At 40.9% G+C, this 13,645-nt stretch overlaps 1 protein-coding gene across 6 annotated transcripts in view; it reads left to right on the top strand.

Moving 5' to 3' along the window:
- The window catches only part of LOC148320843 (ephrin type-A receptor 10-like), a 173,584-nt gene that overhangs the window by 135,680 nt on the left and 24,259 nt on the right, over positions 1-13,645 (top strand). The window contains exon 1 of one of the 6 annotated variants that reach the window (XM_088319275.1): positions 5,329-5,509. The exons of the other annotated variants lie outside the window; for them this stretch is intronic. Coding sequence (XP_088175401.1) covers positions 5,431-5,509 — 79 coding nt within the window. The 5' untranslated portion in view covers positions 5,329-5,430. Of the gene's footprint in view, positions 1-5,328; positions 5,510-13,645 lie in introns of those variants that run through there. 6 annotated transcript variants of the gene reach the window in all.

Genomic DNA, 13,645 nt, shown 5'->3' with positions numbered 1-13,645 from the left:
TATTTTTCTTCGCTTCCAAATAACCAACAATTCCATGGCTAAAGCATCAAGTTTTCTTTCTGTAAACAAAAAAAAAAAAGGGAAGCGCCATCATTCGACAGCTTTAAACAAGATCCCCAAATGAAGACGCGATTCATCTGTGACCATATCCCCAATCTGGTTTCATACAGCACAGTATTCCATATTTAATGCCAACGGGGGGGGGGTAGAGAAAGTTCAGAGAAAGTTTGTGGAACAATTTTTCATTCACTCGCCTGGAGAGATCCCAGAGTGTGGGACCCCAATAGGAGAACATGAATATTCCACTTTGGATTTGCATACGCTTAGCTCCTCATCGTTCGGCCTGCTCACCTTACATCACATTTTGCTAATCTGGCAGACAGCTTGCTATCCTCTCGCTAGAACAAATGTCATCATCACGGTGTTTGCTCCTCTCTTCCGCTCGGCGCCGGCTCCATAAGCAGTCGGTCCAATCAATTATGTAAATAAGCGCTGTTGTCCCAACAAAATTGAGCACCGTCAGCACGCATGCTTGACGTTGACGAGTGGCGCTAAAGGATGTTGACATTTCTTCTTGTGGGTTTTGCACTTGCAAATAGGGGAACGCTTCAACTTGCCATGCATATAAGGAAGCGCTTGAGTCGTTTCAAAACCGTAACTTGTATTGGACTTTGCTTAGTAATCAAAATGGATGGATGATTGTCACTTCTCTATTTATAGTTCCCAGCATTGGCCTCAGAGTAACCTGGTACCCGCGAGCAATTGAGGTAGTTCTTCTCGCCCCCCCCCCGTGGAGGAATTTCTGTCCTGTGAGATGATCCAAACGCTTAAATGTGTGATTCCAAAGACTCTCGAGTCGAATCTCTCCCTACATTTGTTTCATCAATTTGTTTCAATGCCTTTTCTTATGCTTATTGTCTCTACTCCAGATTTCCCATAATGATGTTTTGCAGACTTATCGAGAGGGTGAGAAAGAACGATTCATATCTGCTGAGGTTCATTATGCGGAGCGTTCGGAGGGTTTGGCGAGTCGATTATGCGCATGTCTCTATGACTACAGCGAACGGAGAATTATACGGCATAATTGCAACACAAGAGATATTATTAAACTTACTTTGATTTGAGCATCCCTAATCTAATCAAAGCACCATGTGCCCCCGTGTTGCGTAGCCGCTTAATTACACAGTGTGCAAGACATGCCGCGCATTGTGCTCATGATATTGTGTTTTGAAATGACACAAGACACAGCCACCACTTCCCAAAGACCAGAATCTCCGTTTGGTTGATTTAGAGTTCAACAGAATGCATCAAAAGCATAAACGAGGCTAAGAGTCACTGACAAAAAATGGCAAAAAAAATAGCAGCTCCAATCCAGGTATACTTGAGTTAGCAGAGGACAAAAGTCATATTTCCCGCAATTTGATAATCACAGATTGTGTTGCATTGACTCTCCAATGCCACGTGGCAGGTCATCACTTTACATGTTGATTTGAATAATCACAATGGGGTTTATCCAAAGAGTTCTACCGCTCTTAGAAACGACCTCCACATGCTGCCCGAGTTCTTCAACTAGTCCCGTAATGACACGGTCGTCCCTTCATATGCATGATTGTGTGTGCAAGGGAGTGTGTGACAAAAATTACACGTCTCTGGTGATGAATTCCCATCCGTGTCTCCTGGGACATCTGGCCGACACTGCAAAGTCGAAACATTTTTCACTCGTCTGGGCATATGCAAGAACGAGTGATGTTTGTATTGAGAGCGCATTTATCATGGAACACCATGCACATATCCTGGAATTCAACGTATTGAGAGCGCAGTTATCCTGGAACACCATGCACATATCCTGGAATTGAGTGAAATCAGAGACATTTTTGTTGTTCTGAACTAAAGAAAACAGATTAAGCTTCCGTTCCTTACAGTGAACTGGATTCGGTTCACATGCAGCGAGCAAAGATCTATACGGAACATTTTACATCTAAGCAATTTTCCTTTAATGTCTGCGGTGACATTAGGATGGCGTGTAGTTAGTGAGCGTGCTTGCCAAAATTTATATGACCTTGATGACACTCTTGTAACCCGCAACTAATTTCATCACAAGGACTCATTAGCGGTAATTTCCCCATTGGCTCTTTAGCATTTTACCAGCGCACACTGCTCGGTCTTCTCTGTTCGTCGTTTCTCAAATGTGATGAATGTAAACAAATTAAGCGTCTATTTGGATCTTTGGAAGACTTTGAAAGTGCCATTGCGACTTTCGCATCATGGATTATGTCGATATCAAATATAAAATTCTGATTTATAACCAAACCACCCGTCAAGGTTATGCTCTCATTTGCACAAATAAAGTCTGAAGTGAATAAATCCACTCAGGGATCATAAATTGTGATTATTAAAAAAAAAAAAATGTAAATTATATTACGTTAATTAAAAACAATCAGTCCGTTTATTGTTGAGGCATATCTGTGACCCAATTTTATTATTAAACGTTGGTGTGATTGTGACTAATGCCTTGCAGCTAATCAGCTCATAAAGCCTGTGAGAATTTACCGCAAACCCAGTAGACTAAAGTAGTGGAATGACGCCAAATTTAAAACACTGTGTTTCCATTGTTTTCAGACGAACATGGGACGTGTGTGTGTGTGTCTATACTATCAGTGAACTGTACTCTATACACCGTATGAGTGGGCGTATACATCTTCAAGACACATTAAGTGCGGGTCCTCTTCCGGGAATAACAGCTATAGTACAATTCACCTGGGACGTGTATCGTACTGTTTATGAAACAACACCACTCAATCTGCTTTCATCTCCATTCAACTTCTCGCCTCACATTTACGTGCTCCAGCCCTTAAATTCTTTAAATGGTGGCCAATTGTCTCGATCGTGAGTTTTCCGTCGCAAATGTGGGGGGTGGGCGCCTGTGGTAGCTTGCCAAAATGCAATAACATAGTAATAACAGACTTAATATTTTGGACTTTCTAAAATTGTTCTTATCTTGTGAAGTTCATGGCTTTTGTGTGTGTGTGCGTGTGTGTGTGTGTGGAAGAAGCAGGAAAATCACAGAAAACACAATCCCAACCAAGTGTCCATATAACGAATATGAGGTGAGCCGGATCAGAATGTCACGAGCGGACCCTTTAGCCTCGGCGCTACTAAATCACCATTATAGAGGAGCAGAGGACGGGGTTCTTCAGTTTGCAGAACTAAAACCACACGCCCGCCCACTGGGGTGGATCCGTCAGGATGATGGCCCATAATGTATAATCATACGGATGTGAGCTTTATAGAGTAGATAGAAGAGGGATCCATCGGTGCCAGGGTGACAACCTTAATAGTGGACTGTGAGATTGCTTAGGAAGCAAAAGGGAGGAGCAGTGCCCATTTTTCAAATGTTTTTTTTTTCTTTTAGCGTGTGCAGATTTGGGGAGATTTGCTTTAAAAGGAGTGTACTAAATAGACTTTTTATGAAGCTGTCATTCACAGGCTGGTGGTCCAAATTGAAGTGCTACACTGCCGAGGTTTGATAGCATTAAAGTGATTCATTGGCAGATTTCTTTTTGTGAGGGCGAATTTAACTCAAAAGCAGAAAACAATAAAATGCTTAATTCTTAAAGGTGAAGAACCTGAACAAAATGTTCTTCCCAATCAAGAAATGAATATGCTAAAGTGTTCATTTTTGAAGCCCTAATCTCCATTCAAATGACAAATTTTCGCTTTGTAAAATTGTGATTTGACATGCCGATCAGTGCGCGACTTCTGTGAGTAATCAATTCAGTGCAAAGTTGTTCCGTCGGCATGACAGCGAGAGACAGAGTGGCCGACCTGGAAGCGTTGCCACATGATGCAAACCCTTGAAACAGCATTTTCTATCGTTCGCCTGATTCTCACGAGGTGCGCGCAAAGCTGAGAGAGTTGCTCAATATTCGCTTGGTTGGGAATATGCCAAACGTGTATTCTCACTTCATGTCGCATTCTGTCAATATTCACTTGAGGAAAGGACAAGTCTCATGAAAGGGATCGTCTTAGAGATTGGCTTGTTGTTGTCGGATTGATTGGAAAAAGTTCATTAGAAAATCAAATTCCGCTCCTGTTTGGTGAATAAAAATTTGAGTTAGAAAACCGTTACATAGTGTTACATACCTATTGCATCTTTTTCACAGCTTAGTGCAATGCAAAAAAAAAAAAAAATCCTTTTTGCCGACTAGGCAGCCTGGATTCAGTTTCCACTTTGTGGCAGTGTGAGTATAAAATGTGAGTATAAAAACTTCAATGTCCAATGTAATTTATTCTATACTCAACATATTGTAAACATGCATGGATATCAACCCCAATTAATTTGGCATAAATATTAAAAAGTGAATTACAGATAAAGAGATGAGAGAAGTTCCACTTTGTTGCAGTGCAAAGGACATTTTTGTATTGCACCTTTCAACCACGTGAAATGGAATCCCATGTGACACATCTCCACTGAATTTGGAAATCTGTCCAATCCAAATAAATTTAAAAAAATTAATGAAGCAACAAAAACAAAACATTTTTTAAAAACAGTACCGTTAAATGATTTTTTTAAATTTAGTTTTTCTTAACTTTATTTCACAATAAACAAATACTACTCAATTTATTAAAAAATAAATAAAACTAATGCTAAAACTAATAAATCAAAACTAAAATTAACTGGAAAAAAATTAAATGAATTAAGTTAACCTTGCACCACACACATAACGATTTCTCCACTAATAATTAATAATAAATTGAAATTTTCTCTTCCTCCAAACAGGAGTCCAGCATGACATCCCGGAAGCTAGAAAATATCGACTAAATAAGGTAAATATTAGTTTTCTTGACAACTAAATTGCGTTTGCAATTTTTTTTTAAATAACAGATTTGAATATAAATAAATATTCATGTCAAAGTCGTGTAACTTTTTTTCTGTTTGGGTGTTAAGAAACAAATAAATTGATTTAGTTGAAAAAAGACTGTATATATAAAGCGTGCTTAATCACAGGTCTATTTTGTCAGCTGCTTCAACGATCCATTTCAGTTCATTTAAATACTTCATCGGCTTTCTATAGCTTCTACATTTTCCTGATGAGTGCATTTCAGTAGCAGTGGCGCGAAGTCACGCTGTGGAGGACTCCACTATAGTAGGAACACCTGGCGTCTGCTGCCCTGTGATTGGCCGAAGCTCCCGCACGCTCTGCTTCACCCCCCCCCCCCCCCTCCATCATTGCACCGCTGAGCTGTCAATCTCCTCACAAAACCCCTCCCCCGAGGTATTAAATAGACCGCGCGCCTGCCACATCCGAGCACTGTTTACCCAGACGGCTTCTGTTCCCATCAAGCGGGAGTGCGCCTCTGCTGCGGAGCTTTACGCGCGGGCAGACTGGAGAGAGATGACAAGAGCCCCGCGGAACTGGCCAGACAAACATGGATCTCAGTAAAACGATGATTTCGCTGCTTTGGATATTCTTGCTGAATCCGTTGGAAGAGTGTCACGCGGAGGAAGGTATGGGGAAGGAGTTAATTGACACATTTGGACGGCAAAACTGGCAGTGTGGCGTGCAAGAGACACATGTCTGATTGTTGTGTGTTTGGAGAAAGCAGGTGCACATGTAGTTAATATTGAGAAGCTTTTTTTTTTTTAATTTTTTTTTTCAAGTCAACTTTGTGGACGTAATTGACAGGAATCAGTTTTAGGCATTTGTGTTAAATAGCGACTGCAATGAGTTTGTTGCTGCAGGTTTAATTTTGCCAGAAAGACAACAAGTGCGTATTTAAATCAAAGAGGACACATTTGAATGCAAAGTCTGTTTCCTGCAGGCAAAAATCAGATGGCGTCAATGACGTGGTTTGATTTCGTCCCGCATCTTTGTGCAACTGGTTTCTTTGTCTTCTCACCGGCCGATGATGCGTTCGCTGCTCTTGTTCACTCCAGATTTATTCCCGGTTTAAATACTTTGGAGTACTCCTAATGCCCCCCCACCCCCCCAGTGTGTTGTTGCGGTTGCCATAAATTGCGGTCGCTCCGTTATGTTGCGTTTTAGCAATTCAATGTGATGGAAAGAGATTTTATGAATGCTGATATGAGATTTACGTTTTTTTGTATTGCTCCTCTAAAGATGAGAAGTGAAAGAACCAGAAAACTGCTCAGGTCTGCACGATAAATTAAGCATTGCACATAAAGTGTTGGAAACTGGCTTGTGAAGCAGAGAAAGTGATCCCTAACCAGTTTGAATATATTGAAGTGGAGGGAAAAAAGCATGATGATGTCCGTCAATATATTTGTCAAGGACTGCTAATGAGTTTGAAATTCCTCGTGAAATCCGATTTTCAAAGCGCGTCCCAGTAAGATGTTTTCACCCCCACTTTAAGCAACTACCATCATAAATATATCTGATTTCATACGTCACATAACCTCTCATTTAACTCATTCACTCTCAGGTAAAAATGACGTAAATATCCGTCAATGGCAATGAAAGAGTTTAAAAAAAAAATCTTGCCTGAAATTGCATCAGATCATGCAAGTGCGCCTCACGTAGTGGCCGGTGAGTGTTTGCAATCATATTGAGTTGCACAGATGCCAAAACATGCCGTCGTTGACACACTTATGTCACGGCCCAAACGCATGTGCATCTGAGGATTTAATCCACGCACGCACTTGATCACATACAGTACATGCCGTGCTCGCACGCAAGCGCGTTCATGAAACATTCGTGTGCAGTCATGATTGAAGTAACAATTTCCGAACTGCTGCTGAAGAGATCTCTCATGCACGCACATGTGGCTACATATGTTCGGGGGGGGGGAGCAATTAAAGAGGCACTTTTCCACGCATTCACGCACTTGCGCAAACACAAGCCTGCACTTCAGCGGCAGGAGTTTGGAGTGTCAAGTCATTTTCCAAGAAAATCTTTCTTTGGAGATGAACATTGAAGAGTAAGCGCACAAGCTAATTTCCTTGGTTTAAGAAATAATGGATTTTTTTTTATGTTTACTCTGACACGGACAAGTGTTAAAAAAAAAAAAAAAAAAAAGTATCAGAAGTCCATAAAAGCTTCGCTGGGCTCACGTGACCAACCACGAGGAGTCGGGATGTTGAGGATAGCTCCGTGCTACTCGCGCGGATGGAGCTAGCTAGCGACAGCTTTAGCTAGCCTTTGTGCCTAACAGTCACTCCGAAGTCGGTAATCATCGCCTGTGTCGCGGCGAATTAGGTACATTTCTAATAAGTGTCATGAAGTGTCACAAAGGTCGGAAGAAACGATGGAGAAGCTAAGCTAAGCTAAGAAGGACACGGCTAGCGTGTTTAAACCCGCAATTAAGTTCTTCGGTGATTCGTTACACTTTTCATGTGTGCCGTTAAAGCGGACACATCAAATTTTTTTTTTAAATTTATTTATTTATTTTTTTTTACTTTTCAGTTTTGAATCTAGCATGACAATAAGTGTGTGGATTCTGGCAAGAAAATCAAACGCGGAAAGTGAACTGAAACCAGAATTTAAATCTCATCCGTGATGAGGTACGTGAGCGAAGAGGAATGGCGTAATTAAGTTAAAAGTATATTTATATAGTATAAAATATTTTTAATTTATTAATAATTTTATTTGTTTGTTTACACAATAGAGGCCTGAATTTTCACTTTGACTTTTGAGGTTTTTTTCAATAAATGTCGTCCAAATTATATTCCAGGAGAGATTTTTTTTTTTCCAAGTCAGAAAGAAACTAAAGTTTGCTGCCAACACAATGTGAACTTTTAAAAAATTTGAGCTGCTGATTTTTAAAAAAATAAATAAAATAAAACAAAAAAAAAACTAAACAAAAAAAACAATTTTTTTTTCATTATCTTGTCATAATTTGATTATATGATAAAAATCCATGGGATTAACCTGCAAAAAAAATGAATAAAAAAAAAAATCACTGATTGGCAAAATTGCTCTACAAAGAAAATAAATATTAAAAAAAAATCTTCCTCAATCCCGCGAGCCGTGTTCATTAACCATTTGGGTATGTATGTCATTTTCTCGCCCCTCTGCAAACAATACTTTGTAAGAATGAATGTAATCATTTTAAGGCATTTTCCATTTAACGACAGGCCTATTTGTGCCTGCTTCCCTACTTTCTGTCTTGCACGTGTCGGCTGTGTCGGAGCGTACGTATGTTATATGGCAGAAGCAACAAACTAACACAACTGAGGTGGCCAAGCCGGGCGGCAACCATCACCCCCAACGCAGTCAATCCAGCCACTCCCCTCCCTTTCAGGCTGCTTTTCTCATTCCCCACACCTCACCACTAACACACCTTGGCATCTCATCGGGCTCTCATTTACTTCCACATGCCTTCTTGCCTCCCCAACCCCAACCTCCCGCCTCGTCCGCCCATCCATTCTGCACGAAGCGAGCGGCTTGCAGAACAATAAGCACACAGTGAGGGCAAGGATTGGCGAGATTGAGGCTGTGTTTGTGTCGGTGCTGTTAGTGGGACCGGTTTGCAGTGATTCCTCAGTTGTCAGGCCGGAGTCATTTGAGGGACTTTTTTTTTTTTCCCCGGCTTTGCATGCGCTGTTGTTCACATGCAGTCTTATTATGCAGTATGGATCTGCGGCCCAATCCTCCTTTGTCACGTGAATTCAGATGATGGGTTCCAACAGGATGCACAGCGAAACATTAATTCCCATTGTTTGGCCTTATGGTGGAATTGTGTGTGTGTGTATATATACATATATATATGGGGCATTCCCTGTGAAAACAAAGTCCTAAATGTGGGACTTAGCTCGCGTTCCATCCCATTTTCGAGGTTTCACTCTACTTTGACGGCCTAACAGGCAAAAGCTTAAAACAACATGTAATTGGTTTTTGCCTCAGCCATGTTTGCAGTGAGCAATGTTGGTGCATAGGTGAGCCTGTAGCTCAGCCATCTTTCACTCTCACAATGGGGACATCTTTGCTGCAGCATATTTCCATAAGCCTCGCTATCTGCTCTCATCTGACAGAAATGATCCCACTGTGGGAATATTTTTAGCCGCTGAATATATGCATTTCTATCTTCCGTGGCATGCATGGTGCACATAGAATGAGGCGGGGTAAAATCTGTAGGGAAATGAGAACCAAATCTGAGTTTTTAATCATTTTCAATTTTTATAATATTTACTCATGGTAATATACTGATTTCCAATAATTTTACTTAAATTGCAGTTTTTCGCTACTTGCATATATGTGTGAACCACCTCTTGTCTTTTGCAAGCATCTCCACTGATGCGGATCACTTCAACCCTTTTAAGGCAGTTGCACCATGCACATCCGTTGTGCACTAAAGAATTATACATTTGAATTCTTCATATCTTAATGTGCCAAAACGGAGCTGATCTCTAAAAGGCTCTGCCGCTTTTATGTTGACAATTTGTTTCTTCTGCCCCCAAGTGGCCAAAAAAACCCAAGTGTTTTAGAGGTTATTGTAAAATAAAGTTGTGACATCTTGCTTTGGCGTGACAAATGCTGAGACGTGCACTTTCCATATCAACAGGGACTAATCGCGATACACGCAAGGTTATTTGCACTCACCCGGGTCGGATGGACTGGATGTTCTGCACATTTATGTGTGCGGGCGCTCGGTTCGATAACTCTGACCTCTGCGAGTATGAAAGGTCAAAGCGATTTGTGCTGATGACAGGCGCAGCAGCACGACATTGTCTCGTCAATACATCACGGACAGTTGGAGGAAAACGAAAGCGGGCCTTCAAACAAAAATTAGGGGCTTGAGGAAAGAGTTGCTGAGGTGTGAAACCGTACGGGGAATAACGCCAAGTGCGTTAAGGGAATTGTAAGGTGCCACCTCTGCTTTCTGTCATTGCTCCTGTATGTTGCGTGTAATCAAACGGTGTGTGTGTTCCTCCGAGTCAGTGTAGCCGGACAGCCAGATCCTTATTTACTTCCCAGTCCACTCCGAAGACATCGACTGAGACTGATAGACTGACAAATTGCATCCGTGTAAAGGAGACGCTGTGTGACTATTGGAAGCCAATAAGTTGATGTGAGGCCCTTTGTTCTTGGTAAAGACTATAGCATCAGCAGGCACTTATGCTTGGATTGGCGAGAACGAATCAAGCAGAGATGAGGGCAAAATGCGTGGGTGTGCATGTGTGAGAAAAGTTGGCGGGGGTGTTGCGGCTGTATTGGACAAAATCACACAACGGCATTTTGGGATCTTCAGCAAAATGCCTTAGGAAGGATCGTTTGGCATTGGTGGTGGTCTGTTTATTATTTTTAGAATTATTGTAACTAGGGATTTAAGAATTAATCGAAAATCCATTTAAAATCGAAAATAGGCATCGAGGTGAAAAATCGATAATCGGTATAGACTTTTCAATCAGAGAACAATTTAAAATCGAAAATAGGCATCGAGGTGAAAAATCGATAATCGGTATAGACTTTTAAATCAGAAAACGATTTCAAATCGAAAGTAGGCATCGACGTGAAAAATCAATAAAGAATTGGTATCGACATTTCAATCAGAAAACAATTTCAAATCGAAAGTAGGCATCGACGTGAAAAATCGATAAAGAATCGGTATAGACATTTCAATGAGAAAAGGATTTTTAATGAACAGTCAATTCTAGTGTAACTTAATTTATTTTCATTATAAGTTCTGGCTCTAAAAAAAAACTGTTAATCCCTAAATATAATTAAACAGCCAAAATGATTCGTTCATTTTCAAGTTTTTTTGTGTAAAGTTACAAGAAACAATTGTAACAAGGACAATGAGGATGTTTCAATAAAAAAAAAAAAAGCTTTTACTTATAAAAGTCGTTATTCATTTTGAAAAAAAATCAAACCTAATCAAAATCGGAAACTGAAAATCGAAAATCGAATCAAGGCTTGAGCTAATCGTTACTTCCCCAATTATAACTTATTATTAGTTACATATAATGTCTTCATCTTCATTAAACTTTTTGTAGTTTGTTTAAAAGTCATGCAAATGTTAAATAATCCGAGAGAAATAACATCATACTCATATCCTTAGAAAGTGTTTCTCATGACTAAAGTTAACCCCACTAAGGAAAAAAAAACTGATACGGTACCTTTTTCTTTTTGTAGGAGTACAAAGCAAGTCTGCCTCCTCCCCAACTGTCATTCAAGCCTGAATATTAAAAGGCAGACTAGTTGATCTAATGAAGTCGCTCTTGAGTCTGAAGGCTGCACTCACTCACTCTTTATTGAAGCCTGCTAAGAAGCTCTTTGCATTTCTTTCTTCAATCAAATATAGTTGCCGGAGTAGAAAATGATTAAATTAATTGTCAGGCCAACTGTGGCCGAAAATTGCGGTCACAATTGGGAAAGATCGACTAATCTAACCGAATTAATCCTTGCGGAATGGTCAAAGATTTGACGATTTTGAGAAAAAAAAATGGCTGTTTGACAACCAAATCATGCCTTTGCTCTAAATTTATGTTTGTATTTTATACAAAGCGAGCAGAATATTTTCCTTTAGTGTTCTCGCTTCATTTTGGATAAAGTAGGCAAGGTCATCCATCATGTTTTAACGCCGCTGGCCGCAGCGGGCAAAATCGAGCCCCGTCGTCCAGCTCTCGTTATGCAACAGTCACGCGAGCTGACAAGTGAAGGTTTTTGTTCAAACGTTATGTGCATAATTTTGAGCTTGTGCGTCTCACAATATAACACAGCTATGCTTAAAAAAAAAAAAAAACTTCTCCGTAAAACTCCGCCTTATTCTTCTGTCTGAGACTAGCCGACCCGTGAACATGACCTCATAATGTACTTTTCATGTCCACTGATTCTCCTTTACCGTTTCTGAACTCGACACATTGGCAGAACTTACAAGCTGCGCCTGGGCAAGTCCTGAACCGACGGGAGGAAGAAACATGTCAAGCGTGTTAACATATTTTACATCCTACGCGTTCGGGTATTTTCTTGTTCTGGCTTCCGATTGAATCCACGATTTAAGAAGATTCTCTAAATGTAAGACGACATAATATTTGTCTTGTCAGTTAATTACCGTATTATAAGCCGCACCTGGATATAAGCGGCAGCGGTTTGCATTTTTTAAAGCTCTGGCTTTCTATTTTTCTAGTCCGGAAAATACGGTAAACTTTCTTCCGCAATGAGTTTGGCTCTGTACTTATTCCTATTCGTTTTGCTAATTATCAAAATGTAGCTTTGTCAAAATCTTTCATCAAATGCCGTTGTTTCCCTTATAAGTCTACCCGTTACTTATATCCTCAATTTTATTTCAGGACTTTCCGAATAGCGATGGCCTGCTTTGTTAAACACTTTTCTGATTTTCACCTGGTCCCAAAAGGGTCGCATTACGCTCGAGGAATCGGCCCCACTGCTGGCGGGTGCCTGCGTCAACTTGACAGACACTCGTCAAGTGTATTTTTTTTTTTATCATCCAATGCTGCTGCGCAGGAGTTTAGCGCGTCTTTGTGTTTGCTTGTAATCCGTCCTCCCCGTCTCCGCTGAGCAGCGGTAATGACTGTCATGTTGGAAATGTGTCCGGCAGGGCCTCATAAACCATTACCCTCATGTCACGGAAACCCCCATTAATCTTCCTGAGGGGTGTTTGACCTTTCAAACTCATTAACCAGCAGCCGGCGGAGCAGACAGACGCCAACGTATGCATATGCCACAATCCTTATTCCATTTTATACAATCGCAAATATCCGTGTATAAGTATCGTCTTTACCAGCCGTTCTCCTCACCGTACGGGTTTTGGTCGGCGACCTAGAAAATTGCCCAACCTTTTAATACACTGATGAATAAATACATAAATCACGGCTTTTTTACGATAATCGTCCTGACCAACATCCGGCCCCCCGTAGTTCGCCCGCCCATCCGCCTCATCACACCTCCACCTGCACCCTCGCAAGCATGGACACGGAAGACGAAAGCGGGGTGTCTTTGAAGCGATAGCACCCCTTGGCGATGACTATCCATAATGAAAGGGTGTTAGTGGCCGGTGAGGCGCAAACAAGCAAATGTAATAAGGCTGACTGGGCGAGGCAGGTTACGTCTCTTGGACTCTTCTGAGTTTATCAGTAGGCGAGGGCAGAGGGCTGAGAGCACAGTAGGTGGGAGAGGATGTAACGGAGCAGCGTGGGACCTGTTCCACCTGCTTTATTAGAATTCTGTAATGGCCTTTTGGATTAAAGCAGAGCTTAAGTGAGTAAAAAGTGCAGCGGAGTCTTTGTATGCACATATCGAATGGTGGACCAAATGAACAAGTCTGAAAATTGAAAGGTTTTACCCTCAAAGTACCCTTGAGCAAGGCCTTGGGCTCAACTCAGTTCAGTTCAAGATCATTCATTGGAACAGAAACGATTATTTGCGTTGAGCATAATCGGAAATGCTTTTCGATGTACTCCCCCACAGCGAGAATTTGACTTTTATTTGTTATATAAATTTTTTTCCTCAAAGGATTTTATCGACTTGGGTGTACAGTCCACTTTTCCGGGGTCACGCAAAAGTGAAACTGAAAACAATGAAATCACCTGACCGCCGGTTGTTACTTCAACACATGCTACTGTAAATTATTTGATATTTGTTTGGCTTTACTGGTAATGGTGCAACACGGCTATGATCAAAAATATCGATTGTGCCCTCAGTATAGATTCAAACCGGAATTATTT

Source organism: Idiotropiscis lumnitzeri, chromosome 16, assembly GCF_059441095.1.
Source record: "Idiotropiscis lumnitzeri isolate Australia: NSW breed Sydney's pygmy pipehorse chromosome 16, RoL_Ilum_1.0, whole genome shotgun sequence".
In the NCBI taxonomy this organism is placed as follows: Eukaryota; Metazoa; Chordata; class Actinopteri; order Syngnathiformes; family Syngnathidae; genus Idiotropiscis; species Idiotropiscis lumnitzeri.
Note: the sequence above shows the minus strand (reverse complement) of the source record. Positions and strands in the feature narration are given on the sequence as shown.